The 25,102-nt window shown below is 41.9% G+C and overlaps 1 protein-coding gene across 6 annotated transcripts in view; it reads right to left on the bottom strand.

The window, feature by feature from the left end:
- Nucleotides 1–3,643: 3,643 nt before the first annotated feature.
- Kcnmb2 (potassium calcium-activated channel subfamily M regulatory beta subunit 2) overlaps nucleotides 3,644–25,102 on the bottom strand; it is a 310,816-nt gene continuing 289,357 nt past the window's right edge. For all 6 annotated transcript variants that reach the window (XM_087619016.1, XM_087619028.1, XM_087619018.1 and 3 more), the window contains 2 exon segments: nucleotides 24,106–24,301; nucleotides 3,644–5,331 (listed from right to left, as the gene is read on the bottom strand). In XM_087619016.1, coding sequence (XP_087475142.1) covers nucleotides 5,047–5,331; nucleotides 24,106–24,301 — 481 coding nt within the window. In that variant the 3' untranslated portion in view covers nucleotides 3,644–5,046.

Genomic DNA, 25,102 nt, shown 5'->3' with positions numbered 1-25,102 from the left:
ACATCCTTTCTTCTCCCCCCTCCCTTCTCCCTTTGTCTGCTGCAACCCCTTCCTCTGCCCTCCTCCTCACCCAGCCATCCCCTGCACCCTTCTTCAGAGTAACCTTATCAGGCTGTGGTTTCACTGGAGCATGGTTACAGTGTGGTGAGATATGATTGGTTGACGATTTAGGAGCTTGGGATTGGCTCAAACACTGTACATAAGCTTATGTGCTGGATAATAAACTCAGATCTGCACCCTGATGCTAGTCCTGGGAGTCTGATTTCCAGAGATTTGTCATGTGGCTCTGTCACCTCTCACTCCCCATCCTTGGTCCTGTTCCCACAAAATGACTTTGCTTTAAATATCTATTTATTTTTATTTTTACGTATGTGGTTATTAAGCTTATGTGTGTTTGTGTGTGTGTGTGTGTGTGTGTGTGTGTGTGTGTGTGTGTGTGTACCATGTGGGTACCTGATGCCCAGAGAGGCTAGAGAGAGCACTGGGTCCTCTAGAGTTGGAGTCACAGGCTGTTGTGAGCCATGATGTAAGTGCTGGGAGTGGGACCCGAACCAAGAACAGCAAGTACTTTTAATTGTTGAACTATCTGTCCTATCCTGGAAACCTCAGTTTTAGAGCTATCCATCTCCAAGTAATTACTTATTTTGTAGTGGTTACACTAATACTATTAATCTTAGTTCTGTATTTTACTATTAATACTTATAATTGATATTTAGCAAGCACATACTGCATGTTGTATACCATGTCAGGACACCTATATCCATATAATCTATATCTATGTGACTATATCGTATGCCATATTGTAGGTAACATACTGACTTTGTAGATTTAACACTCACTATGTCATTCTTAGGTCCCTGAAGGTCAGGGTTGGTTTTTGTCTTTCATGTCAACTCTTGTGATAGATTACAGACTGGTTAAGAAGGAAGGAGGCAGTGGTGGACACTTTGTTTTCTTCCCTACAGTCGCTGCAGGGATGAAACAGATTCATGTAGGACTGTCTGCTCAGTCCTGCCTGAAGCAAGGACGGCCCTACAAGTCACAGTTCTTGTGGCATACATGTTGGGAAGGCTATGGCAGAATAGTGAGGCTGTTCTAGTCAATTTCCTATACAAGGGGGGAAAGGGGAGAAGGAGTTGAAAAAGAAAGGGTGGGGGAGGATAGAGGGATGACACAACAGTTCACAGCACTGGTTGATCTAGAAGACCCAGGTTCAATTCCCAGCATCCACACAGCAGCTTACAACCATCTGCAATCCAGTCCCAAGCGATCTGACTCCTTCAACTTTGAACCATGCTTTTCTTCTAACAGGCCGGCAAGACTTGCTAACCTTGAACTCTGCTTATTTCGGAATCTTTGAGGGGCAACGAGAAGGGTAACTAGACTTGTGTTTAAAGTTATTGTCTGATCCCACTTCAGTCAATTGCTCATCTCCCTTTTCTCTCTGTTAATGTCAACATAACAGTTACAGTCACCATGCTGTACCCACAGGAATGCAGCGAGCTGATTATAGCACAACACTGTGGAAGTGTTTGTTTTATATAAGTATTCTTTGGTCATTCACAGGAATGTGAGAAGGGTAGCATGCTGAAGCTCTAGCTGTCACCCAGCCTGCCTAAGAGCTATTTATGATGCCCACACATTAGCATCAGCGGGGTACTTTGCTGCCACAGAACCATATCTTTTTATTAGAGCTATTTGCAAGCAGTCATCGATCCATCTATCATTTCTGGGTTTTAATACAATTGCAACTCAGGCAATCTGAAATCAATAAAGTTTTAGATGGGATGCGCCAATTGAATAATGAAAGTGATTTGGACACGTAGACATCTGTAACGTTTGGGGAAATCATTCTTGTTGAATAATGTAGAGACTGTGATCTGCTGTTGCCAATGTAAATAAGGCCCTGGGTCCTAAAGACATAAGTGGCTTATTGGGAATATCACAAGGAGGCTGCTCTTTTTTTTTTTTTAAACGCATAGATTATACACATAGGTTCTATTTGAGCATCAGACTGTCCCCTGAAGGTCAGGATTGGTCTTTCTTTCACACACATAACATAGATTTCTAGTCTTATGTTTTTATTTATATGTTTATGTTTGGGGTGTGTACAAATGTGTGTGTGTGTGTGTGTGTGTGTGTGCTACAATGTGTAGATCAGAGAACAATTTGTGAAGTACACTTCTTTGCTTCTATCATGTGGGTCCCAGGTATTGAACTCAGATCATCAGGGTTGCTGGCTAGTGGCTTTACCTGCTGAGCCAACTCACTGGCCCTTAAAATCTTAATGTCACAAAAGACCCCTGTGACAATCTGGTGGTCTGACAGCTACATTTATCACCAGGAGGATACCTGTCTTTCTTAGTCACCTCCTCACCATCTCTTGACCAAAGTCTTCCCATTCGATTCTCTTTCTTTGGCATTTCTGTGATACCTTCTGACTCCCAAAGTTCCTCAGGGTTAATTTAAAAGACGTCAAACCTATGATAATGGCTTCCATAATGGGAAAACTACACGATGAGCCTTTTGTTTGCTTTCCACATCACTATAATTTGGAGGGAAGTGATTTAACATCTGTAGGCTGAGGTAATGATGGTCCTCCAATAGAGATGTTGTGAATAGCAAATTAGTTAATGTGTGCAAGGTTTTTTAACATGTTATTAGTTCGGTATCTTTCTCTCTGGTGACAAACATTTGTGTTCACATCTATGTTAGTTTAAAGGTCTTTTGCTGTTTTGAAATGCAAGAGGGATCTATCTAGTAAAGATCCTTTGATGTTGTTGTTTTGAGTTTTTCTACATTCTTATATAATTTATCAGTTGGGAAGTTGTGATGGTTTATATATGCTTGCCCTAGGAAGTGGCAGTATTTTCAGGTATAGCCTAGTTGGAGTAGGGGTGGCTTTCTTGGAGTAGGTGTGTCACTGTGGGCATGGGCTTTAATACCCTCATCCTAGCTGCCTGAAAGTGAGTCTTCTCCTGTTTACATTCCAAACAAAATATTGAATCCCCAGCTCTTCTTGTACGATGCCTGTCTGGATGCTGCCATGCTCCCACTTTGATGATAATGGATTGAACCTCAGAACCTATAAACCAGCCCCATTTAAATGTTGTCCTTATAAGGTCATGGTGTCTGTTCACAGCAGTAAAACCCTAACTAATAAAGATTTTTTTTCTTTTTTCTAGGATTGAAGACTGAATCAGGAATGTGAGGCAAGTCCTTACATATAGATAATCTCAGGCCTCAGCTTGGAACTTTTAATGAAAAATCTTAAAGAAGTTAAAAATGAAATATGTCATAATGTTATAATGTATGCTTCATCCTTGGATCAGTTGATGGGAAGCCCAGGACACATTGAAGATTGAAAATTTCAGCCCTATAGTCCAAAAGGATTAAATCTTATCTTGACAAATACATTTTAAAGATGGAACAAAAGCAAATAATTTTCTGTGGTGTTTTCCAAATATTTACAACGTAACATGTATTGTTTAAGTGTCAGAAAAAGGGATTTTCTTTACAGTCTCTTAAAATACCTTCGAATATAAATTAAGATTGTTTGGACAGCAATGGGTTTATCTGAATGCAAGAAGTATTCAAATCTTGTGATTAAATGCGTTTAAAAAATTTAATTACACATTTGAAGTCCTGATTACACCCTAGGGATTTATTTGCTTATGAAAAGTCAGACTATGAATTACAATATTCTGCTTCCTCAGATAAGTTTCACCATTCATTTCACAAATGATTTGTAAAATTTTGCAATTACCTAAAAAACATCGATACTATGTTACAAAAGGGTACTTAAATATAGATGAGAAAGATAGATGTTTGTCTTCTCCCTTAGATATCGATATTAAATAAAGGACAGAATGTCTTTATTTAAAACCAACCCCTTATCCCCCCACCAAACAGAATGAGTAAACATCAATGTGAAGAAAGGCTTCTCTTAAACCTATTATTCATTTCAAACATGTGTTAGGAAAAAGGTCTATTCTGCATATAAAATATAACAACCAAAAGGGAATAGTGAGTAGAAAAATAAAAATATGTAGAGGAGACAAAGATTCTGCACACATAGATTTAAAACCTCAACAGGCAACATTTTTTTTTTTCAGAAGGAGAGACTGTACATTCGTTTACTGAAACACAAATTCCCAAAGAGTAATATTCCAACATGATAGCTGGCCCTGACAGACTCACTCATTGCAACCAGTTCACCAGTATTTAGTGTATTAATATTTGCTTCTAACAGTCCAGTGGAAATGGAGTTAAGATTTCACATAAATATCTTTGTAACACAGACTTTCCAAAATTGCAATGGCATACCTTCCAACACCCAGTCAGTTCACTGGGAGTGATCTCACCAGCTTGGTCTTCCACACAGTAGCAGGGTCATAGATGGAAAAGGACTCTGTTCGGAAGACATTATAGAGTTGATAATTATTCAAACAAATCTGAATTTGTGAATGAAAAGTGATGAAAGAAAGATTGCTGGCTAGATTTCCTCTCTTCCTTACAGTGCTGTGGTAAAAATAATAATAATAATTTTAAAAAAGGTATAACACCCTTTAGTCAGGAAACAACCCCTCCACTTGCTACAGGGCTCAATGTAGATTAAGAAAAGAAAAAAATGCATTTTTGGCTGTAGCTTCAGTAAACAACAAATGAAGAAAAAGCTTGTCTTCATGAATTCTAGAAACTCAGAACACAGGCCTGGTCTTGGGGACAGTGCCTCCATTCCCCCCACAACACTTGGTAATGAGTAGCTGAGCCCTACTCTGGTGGAAAGAGGGCAGACTAGTTCCAGCATCAAAACAATATAATGAAACGACCGACCAATGAGGAACAGTTAATTCTCCTGAATAAATAAGGACATCATGTTTGCATATAGGACAGCGTTTGCGTTATTGCTCTACATAGAATAATATATTAAGGAACCCATAACAGACTGCACATTACAAACTTAAGGTTCTTTGGTGAAGAACGAAAGAAAACAGTATTTGAGCTTTAAAGAAAAATATCTTATCCATGTGTTTTTTTTTTCTTTTATCTGTTGATCCGTTGGATCCTCTCACAAAGCAGGGAGAGGTACTGAGTTAGTTTCACCATAGCAACGATTGCCACACCCCCAGCCATCATACACGTTGGCCAGAAGAGAGAATGGAACAGCACATTGGAGCTATAGAGTTTGGTCAGGATGACGCTCTTTTGGTTCCCTTCTGGGTCAGAATAGCAGGGGAAGTGTTGGTGTCTCCTGAAGTTTTCCATGACGACACTCACAAGGGACATGGACTCCTCAAAGTTGTTTCCACACTTAGGAATATAGGAGCACTGTGAAGAACAAGACAAACTATCATTAGCAGGAGAGGTAAGAGGATATCAGTCAACCTAACTTTATCTGTGAGACAAACATGGAGGTTAGGTTAACTTTTATAGATTCAAACCAATGGACCCCTAAACCAGAGCGATCCAACACTGATTAAAGTAATGTTTTGGGGTTCCTAGTGTTTCTTGGTAACTCACCTATAAATGATTTAGCTGTCAATTAAAATCTAATTATGAACGTGTTAGTTTGGAATAGCAATCTCACATCACATATGTAGAAAAAGTAAGTAATACATTTTGCTATAGCTAAGGATGGTGGTTCTTATCATTCCCTATTAGTCACACTTGTCTAGGGGGCTCAGAGTGCAAACTTTTCTGAGTTTTGTCTGCCCATGTAACATAAAACATTATCATAACATACAGTGGTGGCTAATCTTGATTGTCAACTTGACTAGGTGTTAAATCACCATGGAAATACATCTTTAGGCATGTCTATGATAGAATTTCCAGAAAGGAAACTCAGGAGGTAACCAACCACATGGAATGTAGGTAGCAGCTGAACACTGACTGGAGTGCCAGACTGAAGAAAAAAGAATTTTGGCTCATCACCACTATTGAACCCTCTGCCTCCTGACTGTGGACACGGTGGGTGTGACCAACTGCTTACTCCTTTCTGTCCACAATGGAAGGGATCCCCTCAAACTGTGAGCCAAAATAACTCTGTCCTTCCTTAAGTGACTTTTTTCACAACAATGGGGAAAGCAGTCAATATACACATCAATATGAAAAGTAACTCACGAGTGTATTATTGTTTTGAATTCATGTTATTCAACCAATCTTGCTGAATCTTGGGCATCTTGTTCCTGTCATCAAGAGAACATCTGCAGCTTTGGCAGATCTTAGTAAACTGAGAGAGGCTGAATAGAGCCTGTGAGGAAAGGGAGAGTCCCATTCAGCACACTCAAGTGCCCTTTCCTGTCAGCCAAGGGGATATAAACCAGGATCACAGCAGAGGACACTTTAAGATCCAAGGACCTACTGCTGTTTTTGATCCCACTATCTCATCTCTATCTCTTGCTTTCTGTCCCTTCTTCCTCTCTTCTCTCCTTCTTTAGTTCAACACATTCATAAGAAGGTATTCTGAGTGCATCAGTATGAGATTTGGAGCAGGATCCTAGAATCTGGGAGAAATTTACATCTGAAAATCTCACAGGGAGAAAATATAAAATAAATGAATTAAGTTTCAGCTAGTGAAGTCTTTCTGGAATAATTTCCCTCTGACTTAGCAGCACCGAGAACTTTGTGGCTTTGTAAACATGGGGTTATTTGACTCTAAATAGCAGACATTTCTCTGTTTAGTTAAGAATGGATAATGAGAATGTTGGCAATGATTAGCATGGGGGGCCAAGGATAGCTATGAATGAAGCCTAACAACATTATAAACTGACTCAAAGCACTGTGTGTGCAGACAAAAGCACATGATATATGTATATGTATGCATACACACACACACATACACACACACACACACACACACACACACACACACACACACACACACACACACTGTAACTTGATTGCCTGGTTCTCAAGCATGAACTTTGTAAATGACAATATCATGTCACAATGTCAAAAGGTAGGACACACCTCTCATCATCTTAACATGATGCTCTTATAGCAGGGATTGGTTGACACCTTAAAATGTGACCTGCTACGAGTCACTGCCCAACCACTCACATGTGTGAACCTAGTAGAGTGCTGATTGAAGTAGCCTGGCACTGGGGTGGGGAAGAGGGTTGAAAGCATCTTCATGGAAGTTATAACTTGATGTAACAGTGAGCCTGGGGCTTCACTGGATACATTTCTGCCAGCTGGATGACAACTTCCAGGTCCTCCTGGGACTCCTTTGTCCATTTATAAAGGTGTACATACAGATCGTATCTTTAATATTTTAAAGAAATGTTTCTTGAAGCAAGCAATTTAAAAAGAAAAACAGCAGAATAAGCACAGATAAGCCATCTATAGCTGAATCCAGGCTGAGCCAATCCGAATGATAAAGGCGTGGGGTCTTGGTATTCTTTTGTGCTCACCTTATGGTAGCCCTTTCATGTCTCCCAGAGCTAAGTTACTGAAATGATCCCAATAAAAACGGCATCCCATTAAAAATGGAGTTTTTCTTTATTTTCCTCTGCTGTGGTGAATCAATTCAACTTACTTTTTTTTTTTTTATAAAGAAACATCTGTCAGCCAAATGGCAATAATTCTGTCACTAGGTAAGATTCTACCAAATAAAACAAGATATAAAGCACCTCTGAGGGCATCTGGGAAGGTGGTAATACAGGAGCGCCTTATTAAAAGTTAAAGTTTATGGGGTCTGAGAGGTGTGTATGTGGGCTGGCTGTACTCCGTACATGCCCACACTTAGTTACCATGTGCCAGGGGCACACACTGGGCATACAGATGCTACTGGTGAGAGCCTGGGGTACTCTGAGCTCTCCTGACCTGGTTGTCTGACACTTTCTTTTTCTGCCTGTGAAAACTCTACCAGATATCAGTTGTTCATTTCTTTTTATCATTGACAGATCCCTTGTGATGATGAATGTATGAGGTTGTATCACAAGTTCTTGACTTGAGTTCATGCGACGTAGTTACTATAAGCATGTGGCCCTCAGAACCAATTTCATCTCTGTAATGAGGTTCATAGAGACTTCTTAGCAGTCATCTTTCAGAATGAGATGATGAATATGCATAAGGTCTCCATACATTTTAATTAGCACATTTTCCTACTGGGATATCACTTTCTCTCACATGCTCTTCTAAAGTCTTGAATCAAGTGCCACGTACAAAGTTGCAAAAGCTCTGAAGAGGGCAGAATAACCAGATATGGAGTTCTCACAGGGTCAGCTTGCCTTACTGCCTTATGTTCTCTGGAGGCTTGCATTGTATCGAATTCTGCCTTAGGATCTGGGCATTTGCTTCTGTTGCTCCAGCAGTAGTCCTGTGTGCTCTCTGGAAGTGAGTATCGATTCGAAACAAAAACTTAGTTATTGTGGTCTAACCAGTGTATGCTACAGACGTATGTATACTATGAAGTGTTGATCTAATTATCACATGACTTTACCATGTGTTTGGGGGATAATTTTATGTGAGTGGTCTATATAGGACACAGTTCAATGGAAAGTTGATATTGTATGTCTTTCTAAATCATTTTCCACTTTTCTTTTTGAGACAGGATTTCTCTCTGAACCTGGAACTCATCAGTTGGCTGGCTAGCGAGTTCCAGGGATTCTCCTGTCTCAAACTCCCCAGAACTGGCAATGTAGATGCACAACTTTTATGTTGGTCCTGGAGAATCTAAATTCTGGTCCTCTTGCTTGCATGGCAAACATTTTCCTGACTGAGCTGCCTCCCCAGCCTTGATAGTCTCTTATGTTTCACTATTAATATTTTTATTAATTTTAAGATGTTTATGCCTTATATTGTATCACATTGACTTCTATCCCCCAGCGCCTCTGCACCTGCCCTCTTTCCATTCCCATCCAACTTAGTCCTCATCTTTTTAATTACTTCTTTTATTTTTGAGATTATAATGTAACTACAGCACCCCTTTATCCCACAAAAACTTCCCATATAATCCTCTTTACTTTCTTTCAAATTTAAGGCCTTTTTTTGTTAATCATTGTTACATGCATATATGTATATACATGCCTACTCCTATATTCTACATTCTCAGTCTATGTAGTGTTAGTTGTATGTGCTTTCAGGGCTGACCGTTGGTTTACTGGAGAAGCAGTTGGTGAGCTTTTACCTGGGGAAGACTATTCCTCCCATTCTCAGCCTTCCTTCATTGCCTATAGTTCTTTGTGTAAGGTTGAGGCCCTTGGTCTTTCCATAGCTATATTAACACATTTATTGTTGTTCCTGGTCAGCTCATCCTTGGCAGTTGCATTGGTGAGAATTTACGGGTGTAGATCTTGATATTTCTGGAATATGCCATCTCACAGCAGACTCCCTGATCCTCTGACTCTTAAGATCTTTCTGCTCCCTCTTCTAAAATGTTCCCTGAGCCTTAGGTGCAGGGATTGTTCTGTAGATGTATTTGTTGGGACTGGGATCCACGACTCTGTATTTTGATTGGCTGTGTTTTTCTGTAATGGTATCTGTTGCAAAAGAAAGTTTCCATGATGAGGGGTGACGACTACACTTAACTGTGGATTCAAGTGTCTTAGGGTTTTACTGCTGTGAACAGACACCATGACCAAGGCAACTCTTACAAAGGACAACATTTAATTGGGGCTGGCTTACAGGTTCAAAAGTTCAGTCCATTATCATGGCAGCATCCAGGCAGGCAGGGTACCGGAGGAGCTGAGAGTTCTACATCTTCATCTGAAGCTACTATCAGAATTCTGACTTCCAGGCAGCTAGGATAGGGGTCTTAAAGTCCACACCCACAGCGACACACCTACTCCAACAAGGCCACACCTCCAAAAAGTACCACCCCCTGGGGCAAGTATATTCAAACATGACACAAGGACACATATTTAGAATATAGTCATGAATTATGTTGGTTTAGTAAAGTGGTAGTTATAGGTATTCCAGTATCTTCGCTAGACCTGGTTAGTTGTCTAGGTTTCCAGTGTCAGACATGGTTCTCTACCATTTACAGAACTTTTGGCAATCACCAAGGTATGTGTACCATTACTACACTTTTATGGTGACATCACATGCTGGTTGTCATATCCATTGTTGTGGTTCATAGCTGGGTAAGAGGGCTGATTTATTCTCTCCTTTGGAAGCTTACATGGTGCTTTTTGGTACCTTGAAAGCTAATTCTCAGAGAAGAAGCTTTCAGGTGAGTTCCTACTCAGGGGCCTCTGTATCTGAAGTGCATGGAATATTCAGCAGAGTCCTCATTAAAGAAAATTAAGTCCAATTAGTGCTGGCTATATACTCTTGGATAGTCAATCTGCCAGATCCGCACCCTTAGAGAAAACTAACTGTCCCTCTCTTGATAGCTATCAATAACAATAGTTCTTCACTGGAGGATAGGAACTTTGTGACTACCGCCTGCCTCTACACTGAGATTTTGTCTGGTTTGAGCTTGAGCAGTCTTATGCATGTTGTCATAGCCACTGCTAATTCATATGTGCAAGTGTCTAGTTGTGTATAGAACAGTTTGCTTGTAGTCATCTACCAACTCTGCCTCTTAGAATCATTCCACTTATCTTCCTCAACAATGATGCCTGAGCCAGGGAGACTGGGGTGTCATAAAGATACGTCATTTAGCGGTAAACCCTGATGATGACGTGTTGATCTACATGCATAACAGTAAATCAAGAGTTGGTTTAACAGTCTCTTCTTAACCCTGAGCATTGTTAATGAACCTGACCTCTTTCTCTTGCCTCTTTGATTCCTATAGGGCAGAAACCGCCTAATAGTGATGAAAATCACAGCGGTCACCCACAGCATGACCCTTCCTTGTCTAGTTGGTTTCAGCATCTCCTGGTCTTCTTTGCTTACGTGGCCAACGAAGACCAAACAACTGTACCTTCTCTCCAGTTCTTTGCAGCACAGCTGAATTTACCTCCCCTCTGTCATCTCACTTCCAGGATCTTCTATGACAACTGAGTTATTTTTATTCTCATGATAGACAGGAAGTTTTTTTTATAAACTACCTGTTGGGTTTTTTAGACATGCTTCACTAGGCACATGTGAAGTAGAGTGATGGGCCGTCATCCCAGAGATGAAAGATGGGCCCAGCAGCAGGGCAGGATCTGGCTGAGTAACCTCACTCTGTCAGTCTCTGTTTGCTTACAGTGATGGGGAAAGCACTCAGTTTTCTGAGACTTCTTTAAGGAAGAGTTTTACTTGCTCTTTTATAAGAAAGGAACTATCATATTTCAAGAAGAGGTTAGGTGTTTAATAAAATCTAAATAGTTATTGAGTCTAATAAATATGATACCAATATGCCAGGTAGCAATAAACAGGCATCAAAAATATAAACAACGGGGGTTGGGGATTTAGCTCAGTGGTAGAGCGCTTGCCTAGGAAGCGCAAGGCCCTGGGTTCGATCCCCAGCTCCGAAAAAAAGAACCAAAAAAAAAAAATAAACAATGTAGGACAGATGTCAGAAAGAGAATACGACAGGGTGTGCTGGTAAGACGGGAGAGTAATGTGCCTAAGAGCCTTTCTGAAAAGGTAATACTATCAAAGGGGAACATCCAATTTGCTCTAAAAGCTCATAAGTCACCAGGGCACCTTATTTCATGTGTCCCGAGTTAAGCAAACAAAATCACTCAGGTGAAACATGACCAGTCTTGGTTTTGAAGTAAGGAAACCTTGTGTTATTCTGAACCTTTGAGTTCCACACATTTGTGAGGGACACAGGTCAAGTTGAGGGCATCAACTTGGACCTCCTTTTCTTTTCTCTTTTGAGAACTCCCTTTATGACCAGCTTTAAAGTAGCAGGTCCTTCAACACATAGTGTAGATGTGTTTGGTCTGTGCTTTTAGCATCCTTTGAATTTGGGAAGCAGGACTATTTGAAGTGTTCGGTACAAGAAATCAAGAACAATCCAGGCCTTGATGAGTATATCTATTTCCTCCATTTTGGCATAAGGTTCTTTCCAGAGAGGTACACTTTTGTGCTTCTTGCCTAGAGCATACATATTTAGCCATCATTGCTCAGTGTGGAGCAGTGTATTCATTACTCTTCCTGTTGCTGTGGTAAAGCAACAAAAGCATCCCAAGGAAGGAATGCTTTATCATGGCTCATCATCTGAGGGTGTGGTCTGACATGGCAGGAAAAATGGCAGCAGGGGCTTGAGGCAGCTTCTCACATCGCACTCACAGCCAGGAAGCAGAGAGGAATGAATACTTGTGTTCAGCTTGTTCTCCTCTTCTTATTTACTCCAAGACTTTAGCCTATGGGATGGTGCCACCCACAATAGGCAGCTCTTTTCATTTAAGTGTACCTAATTTTTGAAACTTCCTTACATACATGCCCAGAGTCTAATAACTAATCTAGATAACTCCTCATAGCCAGGTTCAGAGGCTTCACTCCAGGGTGATTCTAGATCCTGTTGGCAATCGGCATCAACCACCGCAAATTGAAATGAAAATTTAGAGACATTAGAGATGGACAGAGCCAGAAGGGTTCTAGAGCATTGGATTACTCAACACTCATGGCAGCCATACCATGGAGCCCCACAGTATGCCTGAGAGTGAGTTAGATAATCTGACCTTGATCCTAGTCACTGACCTGTTTCTTGGGAAGGAAGAGTTTCCTTGTCCCCAGTCTTCCTGACACTCAGAGGCATCACGCTTTGTGAAATCTTCCTATAGGCATAATCTTTCTTTGATTCCCCACATAGAGATGTGCTCAGATAGTCCAGAACTCAGTTTTGGTGTGAACTGACTAAACTTTGTCAATGTACAGCATCGTGCAAACATGTGTGTGGCGATAAGATGACCCCAGATGTCATTCCTTGGATGCCATCTACGTTATTTTTGACACCTGGTATCTCACTGGCCTAGGATTTACAAAACAGGATGGCCGGTCAGTGAACTTCTGTGGGTCAGTGAAAGGCGCCCTGGTTCCCAGTTGAGGAGGCTTAAGACCCCCGTGACCCTGAAGGGATGGTAGGCATTTCACCTGACTCCCAGCAAACCAGGCCAGTCACTAGCCCGTAGCCCTCCATAGCTTTGTGACCATCAGTCATGGAAGGGGAATGCCCCAAGCCCCTACACAGGTAGAGGACTTGACCACAGCTCACATAGGCTCAAGACAGATCTTCATTATAATGAGCTATCTAAAGACCTGAAGGCTTAGCCAATGAATTTTCCTTCCCAGACACTCCTCTTTACAAAAGGTATTTAATCTCACGCCCACCCTGAGAAGTGGGGTACAGTTTTACTCATTCACTTTCCACTATGACAATAAATGGCTTGAAACCATGGACTGCCTCTTTTTTTTTTTTAAATCAGGATTTGCCATGGGGAGCCACAGAAAAGGCCTTGGCCTACAGAGCTGCTGCCCTATCTTTCAAAGAAAGCTTCCCTGCACTCCCAGTGGAAGCAGCCACTAAGCTCATTCAACTCTACCACTGTCCAGCCAAAGACTCTTCCCGTGGGACCAGCTGGAGCTCCCCCTCTTTCCCCTTCAGCCCTGGGTTAGATCCAGCCTGCTGGCCTCCTGGCAGAGCAGATGAGGTACCCTGCTAACCTACACACTTCACCTCTGTCTGTTTGGTGCTAGGATCACAGATGCAGGACACCATGTCCTACTTCTTACATGAGTTCTGCCTATCAAAGTCAGGTCTTAATGCTTGTTCAGCAGGCATTTGAGTGACTGAGCCATGAGTCTTTTGAACTCTCCTGTCTATACTTTCTTTTTTTTTTAAAGATTTATTTATTTTATGCATACGAGTATACTGTAGCTGACTCCAGACACACCAGAAGAGTGCATCAGATCCCATTACAGATGGTTGTGGGTCACCATGTGGTTGCTGGGAACTGAACTCAGGACCTCTGGAAGAGCAGTTAGTGCTCTTAACCTCTGAGCCATCTCCCCAACCCCTGTCTGTACTTTCTAAAGGGTATATGTTGAGGGTTTTCTCTTCAGGAGATAGCAAGGCAAAAGTCTTCAATTCCAATTCAGACCCAGTTATTTGGTGAATGCATGACGTTGGGGAAATTCATTTCCTGGACTAGTTTCATTGTTATAAAGTAAGAATGGTGTTGGTGTGCCACACAGGGATTGCTGCTCCAGCTAAATGAGTATATGTAAAGCATCAGTATTGTGCAATGCCTGGCTCGTTGTGAGCTCTTGATAAAACCTGGCTATTATTTTATGAGCAGGAGTAAGCAAGGTAATTTTTAAAGTAACATTTTAGTACGGTAGTGGGCTTGTTCTACACAGAGAGAACTTAGTTCACACTATTTTCCATTCAGTGCCTCAGCTCTATTTTCTGTTTTCTGTGACCTCCCGGAGCTGTGCTGAAGACATCATGTCACAAGGACCTTACAGCATGCAAATGTGAAGCCAAATAAAGCATGAGCAGCTACCCTGCCACTCTCTGGAGACATTTTATGAATGGATTGGGGAGGAGGGAAGAGGCTGGGGACACTACTAAGCATATGTCAGTAAAGGACAGGTCTTTGCACTGATCACAGTGTCGAGATGTGCTAGCCTCTGGAATTAGGAGACCCATAGTACTTTGAATGGGTGTCAGAATGAGCAAGAATGCTGAATATGCAGTGGTGAATAAATGGTAGTTTATAGAATGACCCATTTGAAGCAACCATCTTTCCTGTGATGAATATACATATATATGTATGTGTGTGTATGCATGTATATATATATATGCTGTCACAGCATGCATCAAAATGGATATAATCTTTTACTTTACTCCAAATGCTCTTTTAAATCCACCTTTAAATGAGTATGTGTTGAGAATTACTAGTATTTAGCCAGAAGTCTAACTCCCGAAGGAGTTCAGAACTCAAATGTGAAGCCTCAACCATGATGAATTAATATTCAGCTACTGTTTATGTTTATAGTGACAGTCTGGTGGCTGAGGGAACTGGAGATCCCAAACCATGTGAATCACTACTCTATCACTGTTTGTCATTCCAGTGACAACCGATTGGCCAGGGGCTGAGGGATGCACAGTCCCCTAAGTCATTCACAGCTTCTAGAGGCCACCAGTCAGCTAAGGGCTCCGCGAGAGAACGCCAGCTTATCCACTTTAGCAGCTTGAGTTAGGCTACTGTCAGGAGGCTGGGAACTGGGTTTAAAGACTAAAGACAAAAAAAGAGAAATAGAAAATTCAAAATCAAATATTTTGAATGTTTTTTCCACAGAGATGCAGACAGCTCAGTTGGTCCCTCTTGGCTTCTGTTGTCTGTGTTCTAACTCACTCAGTAGTAGCCAGAATCTCAACAGAAGCATGTCCATTTCTTGGCAACAGGGATGTGTGTTATTCTTGTGAGGTTGTGGGAAGTAACAGGAAGTGGAGGCTGACAATGAGGGTACTTTTCCTTTTTCCTTTCCTGGGAGTATTCTGAATACTCCTCATGCTCAACAGAGATGGTCAGGTAGTCTTCTAAGGTAGAGATGACCATTTTCTCAGAAGCTGTATTTCTAATTAAAAAACAGAGGCTGCCCAAGCAGAGGATAAAGAGCTGGGTTGGGGAAGCCCATCTTAGTGTTCATTGCTTTATCCTTTGGACTGTCTGTTAACTGTGGCAGGGGGCTGAGAGCCTCGGGCTTGTGTGGTACTTTTGAGAGCTCTGAAGCACTGTGGCCAAAAATTGTTGTTGAAATCACTACTTCACTGTGTGTTGGGGCTCTGAATGGAAGCTTCTGGGAGCAATGCTCTGACTGCAGGTTTGACTGCCTCTGTTTATGCAGTAACAAGGTGGTAGTCTCAAAGGACTGGTGTCCATAAGCACCTGGCAGAAGCAAATGGAAACACCAGAGAAAATGACACCAACCCAGGTTGAAAGAGACTTTTATGAATACCTGTAAGAGGCTATGGAGATGTCTCAGTAGTCAAGTGCATGTTATTGCCTTTGCAGAAGACTGGAGTTTGGTCCCTAATCCCCAAGTAATTCTACTGAGTTACAACATCCTGTAACTCAAGCTGCAAGGGATCCAGCATCCTCTTCTGGCTTCTGTTGACACTATATACCTGTGTACTCACTGCATTCTTCCCTTACATATACGTAATTTAAAACACACACACACACACACACACACACACACACACACACACACACACACCACACACACACACACACACACACACACACATGCACGTACGCAGGCACACACGCACACATTAAAAATAACATTGAAAAAATGTTTTCTGAAAAGTAATAAACTGTTCAGATAAGTTAGACCGTATCAACACCAGAAGAAGAGGAACATGAGACTTCAGGTGTTAAAGTAATGGAAGCGGGCTTTCAAACAACCGCATTACCTTTTGTTTAAGCATTCCAAGGACAAGAGTTAGAACATTATAAAAAAACGAGAAATGATAAAAGAAGTATTCTTGATGGGTATTCTCAATGAGTATTCTATAATTGAAAATACATTTAGAGGACCGTGAAGACCATCTCCTCTGTCTGTGGTGTGGTGCGGTCATTTGTTATACCTTGACGCTAGGGGGCGCATTGAAGCTGTGGCTGTGTGAACTGTATCTTCTGATGGGCTCTGGTTTGAATGCCAATTTTTTGCCAAACAAAGAGGAGTGGACTTTATCAATGAATTTGGGATGTAGCTTTATCACGAACTGCTAGAGATTAAGGGAAAACGTATATATTGGCATAATGCTCATTTGTACGTGCATCCCATCCTTTAGATAATGGGATTGGCAAAAGTATGTGGGTCGGTCCTGGAAATGAATTTCCTGCAAGTATAGCTATCAGAAGTTGGTAGGAATAAAAGAGAACTTACAATTTTCAAAGGGATGCTTGCACTGACTACCGTTCTCAATATACTCAGCTTGTATGGGACAATTCCTACAAAGCTGGTTGCGCTGTTACTCTCTGTTCAAGAACTGGAAATATTAGACACATGGCAATTTTCCTATGCAATTATGCACTGGGAGGCCAAAGCAACAAGCAAACAGATAGGCTGAAGAAGAAGGCAGAGGAGTCGGGCCTGAACTCTTGGAGCCACAGACCAAGCGTCTCCTCCGAGTATTGGTTTAGGTTTCTTCTTGCTTGCCATTTCCACGGCTTCTACCACCGCCGTGGCCACAAATTATCAAGTTTGGTGGTATTGACCTTGGGAAGTGCCCTGCCTAATTGTGTGTGATCCACTATGGTGCTTCGTTTCTTTGCTTGTTTCTTTGTTTCCTTGTTTGTTTCTTTCTTCCTTCCTTTCTCCCCTCCTCGCCCTGACAATAGCATGCTTTCTGTTACTTCATTGTTTTGGAAGTACACTCTCAATTTCCAAACATCTTATTGGAAAAAAAAGATACTATTTGACAGGAAAGGATTTTCAACAGAGGAAGAGGAAACAAAGACTGGGAATGAGAAATGGAGACAACGGAGAGAAAAAAGAAAGAAGAGGAAGAATAAATACAGGAGGAGAGGAAGAAAACCAAGACGAGGGAGAAGATGACCTGATTCGAGCCAAAGCCCAAACCAGTAAAACAAAACAAATGAAAAAACCAGACATTGAAAAATGGTATATTGGACTGTAAGAAGAAAACGTGCAAGCCTCACCTGGAATATTTTTCATTTCTCTTCTATACTTATTTATCAGATGTAATTTGGAAAACAAAGCCAGTATGAATGTGAGGTTTGCATTTTACAAAAAATAGTTAGCTCTCTATGAAAAGAGAAACAGCAATAACAACAAAACTTGTCTTAAGATTTTATTACAGGGTCTGATAAAGGAGGGATATTTATATTTCCACCTCTCTGTGTGGACATTTTTATATACATTAATAAGCATCAGGAGTATTAAGTCAGGTGAAATTGTCCATGTACAGTGCTTAGGAGCATTCCAAATTTAGGATAGCTATTTGATAAATATTGACTTGTTTTATTATTACTATCATAGTTATCGCTAATAGTTTTATTTTCCATGTGATATCAAAATTCAAATGTTTATATTTTCTGTGTATTTGTGGAATAATTTATTCAATACTTGGTCCCCCTGTTAGAAGATATTATATAACTTCTATTTGATGGCCAGTAATTCATCAAAAGCTTTCTGTAATTTTTGTCACATAGATCCAATAAATGCAAACATAATTCTTTACAAATGGGTAATACAGCCCTTCTAAATTTTTATGATAAAACACATTTCAAGTTATTACTTATAGTCATTCATCATGTTTGTAGAATTTTACACATTTATGGGAAAATGAGTTTATGTGAGAATGGTAAAATTAAAAAATAAAAATATAGTAAGAAAAATTGAGGATTAGTAGACTAGACAGACAGTAAACTTTTCAGAGTTGAGGATAGAAGTGCCGAGGGGGGTAAATGCTGAATGAAGAGAGGCAACGGAAAATGAGAGAAATAAAGAGAAGAAGGAACAGACCAGATGTGGTGAGAGAGCCCACCCTCCCACCAATGGAGTCCCAGGAGGGCAAGACACTGTGTAATGAGAGACTTTCTACCATTAGAAACAGATTTCTAACATATAAAACAGAAAGTTTTATAGGGAGGGGAAGTACTTTGTGAATGCTTAGAAGTCTGAGTGAGGATAGCTCACACCTCGGCTTGTGATAAACCATCGAGGAATCAAAGGAGGTTACCTTCAAACGGGCTGGATTGCCATTTAGATGCAGCAGTGAAACCGGGGCTGGGTGCTGGACAGCATCGCTGTTCACTGAGAGACAGGGGCCAGAGGAGAGGCTAACCTAGAGCTGTGTGCCCAGTGGATGCATCCTTCAAGAATCAAAGCTAGATAGAAATGCTTTCAGGAAAACACAGATGGAGGAAATTTCCCGTGTCAGCCCCTGCTCTGGCATCATCTCTAATGAAGGGCTGTTTTTCAGACTGTGGGAAAAATGGCTGCAGATGGGAGAGAGGAAAAGACCGAGCACAGTGACCAGGCAGAGTTGCGGGCCTGTGCGAGTTAATGTTTAGTGCACATGACAAGGTCAGTCTGTGCTGTGCCTAAGTTTATGTAAACAGAGTGGTGGCCTGTGGAAGTTAGTATTTATTGCACACTACAATGACAGTCTGTGCTAACATCTACTTAGAATGGTGATCATTGTTGGGTTTTATACAAAGATAAAGAGAGAAGGAATGTGTCTGGTGGCTGTGTAGTCAGGTATGGGGGAAGGGAGTATCTCTGAGGGCCATGCTGAGGCATTCCTTCCCCATGAGGGACATGCCACAGGGCGGTATAGTATAGAATAGAGTTTATCTAGGGCATAGGGAGGGGAGTTGGGAGGTAGTAGAGACAGAGTAAGGTAGGGGTGGGGGGAGAGAGAGAGAGAGAGAGAGAGAGAGAGAGAGAGAGAGAGAGAGAGAGGCCTACTATGAGTACACGGAGAGAGAGGGGGAAGGCAATGGAGAGAGAGGAGGAAGGAAGGAGAGGACAGAGTGAGAGCAAGAGAGCAAGAGAGTGAGGAGGGGGCAAGCAGCCCCTTCTATAGTGAGTCAGGCAAATCTGGCTATTGTCAGGTAACTGTGGGGCAGAACTTAGATAAAATGCTAACAGTCACAACATGCAAATGGGCTCAAAACTGCCACAGTAATCTTCAGGCTAGGTATTAACATTGCGGGAACACATCAGTTTCCAGGAGCAGAAGGTGGGTCCTGCAGGTGACCTGCTGAAGAAGGGTAGGCTTTCCCAAAATAGATGAGCCAGTTGCTATTCTTACACAAATACCTAAAAAGAAAGCAAAACAAAAAACAAAAATAAAGAGACCCACTAACTTGACCCCTACATAAAGATCAATGTCAGGAAGGCTGGTTGTGTATCAGGAAAACAGTAATGCATAGGAAAATGACTTTGAGGCCTTCATGGCTACATTAAAAATGTAATAAACCGAACAACAAAAGCATTAAACAAAAAGGAAAGAAAAAGCAAGGCGCCATCACAGTAAACTGGAAATGTTTTCCGAACAAAGATACTCAAGGAAGGAGGGGAGAGGCATAGCCATATAACTTTTGTTGTTTGGGTCAGGTTCTCAGTATGCTGCCTAGGCTGGTCTTAAGCTCCTGGGTTCAAATGGTCCTGTCTCTTGGGTCTTTTGAATAGCTGGGGCTGTAGGCACTGCTTCCTTGTCTACATATTTAAACAAGCTCTGCAAGGGATATGGGAAATAAACAAGACACTGAAAGAAACAAGGGACTGAAGGGAAGAGGCTATTTAATGACAGGTACTTGAGAGGCCATCAAAACCAGGAGATGTCACACATGAGCTGTAAATCGTCACCAGCAGAGCATTTGGAACACGAGATCTTCCATCAGTATGTTCTTGGTCCAGGCACAGTGGAGAAGTCACGCCATTGTTCATTAAGCTTTAAGATATACCTGTGTTATGCTTTGTATGACCCAGATAGTTCACCTTCAGATGTATGCCTGATGGAAGCGTGTGGGCTTGTGGCCTTGATACTGAGAGTTATATGTGATAGCCTGGAGTTATAGAAAACTCAATGTCTGTCTACAGTGGAAAGCCTAGGCTGGCATTCCAAATGCAATGAGAGGAAAAGGAATGAACTGCATCACAGTGGAATGAGAACGGCACCCCGACGGAACACCAACTGCTCTGTGAAGGAAGCCAGACACCAAAACATTCTGTGTGATTCTTTATGCACAGTGGCTTACCTTCAAGCAAAGCAAAAGTGTTTCCTGGTGTGTGTTAAACACTGCAGTGATTAAAAACCACCAAGGAAAATACAGAAGCATTGCCATAGTGGCTAGGGTGGGGTTACCCAGCCTGGAGCAGAGCCTGAGGTTGTTGGGAGGGTAGGAAAGGGTGTTTGCAGGAAAGAGAAACTGTTATTTTGTTACTGTTTGGTACTTACAGGGGAGCTCTTGGTAATAAATATGTGAGCTATACCTTCACATGTTTCTGTAGAGGGTCATGACTCACATTTAGAAACAAGGTAATGGGTCAAAGAAACCAAATGGGGCCCATGACCACACTGAGTGCCGACAGGATCCTGATCCTAAATATGTTCCTGTGATTTATGATGGGAACTGCAGTGCCTGTTTGTCACTTAAAAAACACACCAGAGCCAAAGCCGTACGATGTCGAGATGAGGAAGGGGAAGAGTCCTTCCTGTCTGATTCCCCTCAGGTTCTGTGATTCTCCAGTTCCTTGGAGAGCTGAAGAGTTTATTCGCTTCCACCCGTACAAGTCAGCTTTGATTTAAGAATCTGACGTATGGGGAGATCTTGGAAAGCAGACAGCTGACAAGGGGCTAAGCTTTATAAGTTTAGAGAGCTGGGTCAGGGCTGCTCTTGTTTCTGCCTACTACAAATGAAAGAACCTCAGAAGCAACATTGTCAAGGAACATTCCTTGATGTATCCATTCAGGAGAGTCCTCAGAGATATTTTCAAGAATTCATTCGAGTTATTGTGACCAAAATACAAGATGGGCTTTCTTCCTTTGTGGCTATACCCTTTGCTGTCCATGTGCTGGTGCTGAACTGTTGAAGTAAATATTAAAAAAAAACAAAAACAAAAACAAAACAAAACAAAACTGGTAACGTTTTATCCCACGCTAGCACCAGCACCCGTGGGGCCCCATGGCACTGCGGGGTACTTTTATCTCATTGGCTCCACACTGCCCTCAAGGTACTCTCTGACCCAGGCTGTCCACTGGCTGTTCCAGCGTGGCACCTTGCCACTCTTGTCCCTGGAGTTAGTTCTGGCACGTGTGGGGCCATATGGAATTAATTAACAATAATTTATCTCTAGTTAGTATCTCTCCTAATGGCTCTCTGTTAGCTGCAAACTCTCTGGTTCCAGCTACCCCATAAAATCAGGGCCCTAGAAGTATAGCATGGGCTGGCCTATTGCAGCTCCCTTCCATGGACTCTGCTCACATTCTCAGCAACCACTCCCTTGGTAGTTGAGGTATAAACTCCCAACTACCCGGTGAAAGATAATACAATAAACTGCAATTTCTCAATCAGATTTCTATGTTAAATTCTCAACCCACATTACCTACACACAATAAACTCACAACCAATTGATAAAGGTATAAATCACCCACCTAGATAAAATAAATTGACCTATAGAAATCTATCCCTTAAGAAATATTCATAACAATCTGAGTCTATGCAGGGTACATTGCGGGGATCATTTATATTGGCCTCCATCTTGCTTACCTTTCTCTCTGCCTCTCCCTTTCCTTCTAAAACCCCTGTTCCCGCCTCTCTTCCTTCTTGTCCAATGATAGTCCTCATTTTTTGTGTGTCTGTCTTCACCTGCATAACAATATCAACCTACCCTGAACCTCCAGGCTTCTGCAACCCTTGATGACTATGAACTGTCATTGATGAGATGACCATTGCAATGAGAAATTTTACAAGAAAGATTAGAGTCCAGGAGGCTTGCTTCCTGGAAATAAACAGTAATGTGCTATTGGAGGCTAAAGTCAGCTTGTCTTGGCTTATTGAAGAATATTCTGGACATCTAAGCTGCTACAGTAAAACTCAAACCCAATACACATATATCTTGAAATTGATAATGGCAGATTGGTTCAACTAAAACACAATTGGCCATCCAATTCCTTCATAGGCCTTATAAATGTTAATATTTTTGACCTTGCAATAGAGTTTTGGCTTGCCCGTTGTCTTTATTAGGGTTCCTATTGCTGTAATGAAACACTGTGACCAAAAGCAAGTAGGGGAGGAAAGCTTTCTCTAGCTTATGCATCCACATTGTAGTCCATCACTGAAGGAAGTTAGAACAGGAACTCAAACAGGGCAGGATCCTGGAGGCTGTAGCTGATGCAGAGGCCATGGAGGGGTGCTACACACTGGCTTGCTCAGCCTGCTTTCTTATAGGACCCGGAACCATCTTCCCAGGGGTGGAACCACACACAATGGGATGGGTTGTCCTCCATAAATCACTGATTTAAAAAATGCCCTACAGGCTTGCTTGCAGCCTGATCTTATGAAGGCATTTTCTTGATTGAGGCTCCCCCGACCCCTCAGATAACATTAGCTTGTATCAAGCTGATGTAAACTAGCCAGCACATCTGGCACTTGCTTAGTAGCTCAGGTATGCCTCCAGCTTGGGCAATTCTTTTGTTTTAGCTTCTTTGAATGTGGGAACTACAGGCTTGAAACCACCATGCCCTTCATCGAAATACATTTTAGGTGTAGCTTCACTCTAGTGCACATTTATTAAGCACCTACCATGTAGACTTTAATATATTAGTGTGATGGTTTGCATGAGAAACATCTCCCACAGGCTCAGGCATTTGAATGCTTGGCGCCCCAGTTGAAGGCATCGCTTGGGAAGATTATGAGGAGGTAGAGCCTAGGTGGAGAAACTGTTGCTGGGGGCAGGCCTTGGAGCCTCATCTCCTTTTCCCTTCCCTTTCTTGTGGAGGTTGTGGTTAAAGACATGGCTTCTCAGCTCCTGCTTCTGCTGCCATGCTTCCCTGCCATAAACCCCGACCTCCTTAAGTTGTCCTGGGTCACGGCATTTTGTCATAACAACAGTGAAGTGGTTAATATGGACAGTATTATAATAAATTAGGACTTTATGATTATAACATATAAAGAAAAAAGGTACACACACACACACACACACACACACACACACACACACACACACACCCCAGACACACAGACACACTGTCACCACAGGTTCAATTTCTCAGTACAACATACTCTATTCTAATCCTTATAATAATGGTTTTGCAAGTGGCTATTATTTTCCTTCTGGTTAAAAGATCAGGGAGGTCAAGTTGCATGCCCAAGGTCACACAACTAAGTGTGGAAAAGCAAAGTTCTGTTTTACCCCATGTCTCCCAAGTCATATAATGCACATCTGTTATTAAATTCTGTGCTTGTTTTGACAGACTTAGGTTCTTTATGTGTAAATATCCCCCCAAACAGAAAACACAGGTAAACCTGTTGTACCACAAAATGAATAGCTTGTCTGTGACTGTATAAGAAACAAGTATTTCCCTGGACAGATCCAGAGAGTGAGTTCTGTGAATGGAGCAGGCAGGGCCTACTTCCTTGTGTGTTGAAATACTCGAAAAGGGGAAAGTCAGGGACAGAGGGAAGGTGGGCTGTTCTGCAGGCACCCGGGTGAGGTGAGGCAAGCTCCTACCTTTTGATTGATCTTCATGGTCTCTTCTGTGTGGTAGAGGAGGAGCTTCTCCCCAGAAGATGTCAGGTTCACGTATACCTGCAGGCAAGGGTACTGAGAGAGCTTCCAGCAGTCAGGCCCACAGCTGAAGGAACAGTTAAATGTTTCTGTGATTGACACATTCAGCAGGGCACACTGGGCTTCTTCTGTCCATACACTGCAGAGAAGGGGCAAGAATAAGCATGGGGCTACAGAGCTGTTACCTGATTGCTGAACTGTGGGGGCCTCCCCCAAAATCTACAGGTCTGTGTAAAGTTTATAGCTTTGAACATACCAGCTTTAGGCATCCTGTGACAGTACAGGCTTTGGTGCCTGAGAACCTTCTTGGTGACATCTACTGTATAGACTATTCACTGATATTTTAAGAGGTTATTTTCTTCTTATTCAATTCACCGGTAAGCATAATGCATGCTTTAGTTTTAGTTTTCATTTCATGAGACAGGGTCTCACTATGTGAGCTAGAATGGCCTCAGAATGGCTCTGTGGCCTGGGCTACCTTCAAAGTGGTAATTCTGTTGTCTCAGCCTCCTGTTGGGATGGGATGACCCGTGTGCATCATCCACCTTGCATAACCTCCACTCTGTATTTCTGCAAGGCAGAGCTTCATGTTCAGTCCCCTCAGCCCAAACTCCACCCCAACCTAGGTGGAAACGTCTTTGTTAAGAGAAGGGCTGGGGAAAGGTGGCAAAAAGGCAGAGTAGCTGGGGGTTGGACTTGACAAGATAGAAGGAGAGGAATAAGGTCATTCTAACATGGGAAGTAAGATAATGGCAGCCTTTTGAAGATGTCAAGAGCAATGGCTAATTATATCCTTTCTCCCTAACTGGCGATTTACATAAATTATTTCCTTTCATCTTCTCAATAACCTTATATGTTGGTTATTAATCCCTTTGAAAGGTGAGTGAGTTGAGGGTCACAGAAATCAGGGGATGTAGTAGTCAAGAACACAAGGTTGGCA

Source organism: Rattus norvegicus, chromosome 2 (genome assembly GCF_021556685.1).
Source record: "Rattus norvegicus strain SHRSP/BbbUtx chromosome 2, alternate assembly SHRSP_T2T, whole genome shotgun sequence".
NCBI lineage: Eukaryota > Metazoa > Chordata > Mammalia > Rodentia > Muridae > Rattus > Rattus norvegicus.
This window is presented reverse-complemented; position numbering and strand designations above follow the sequence as displayed.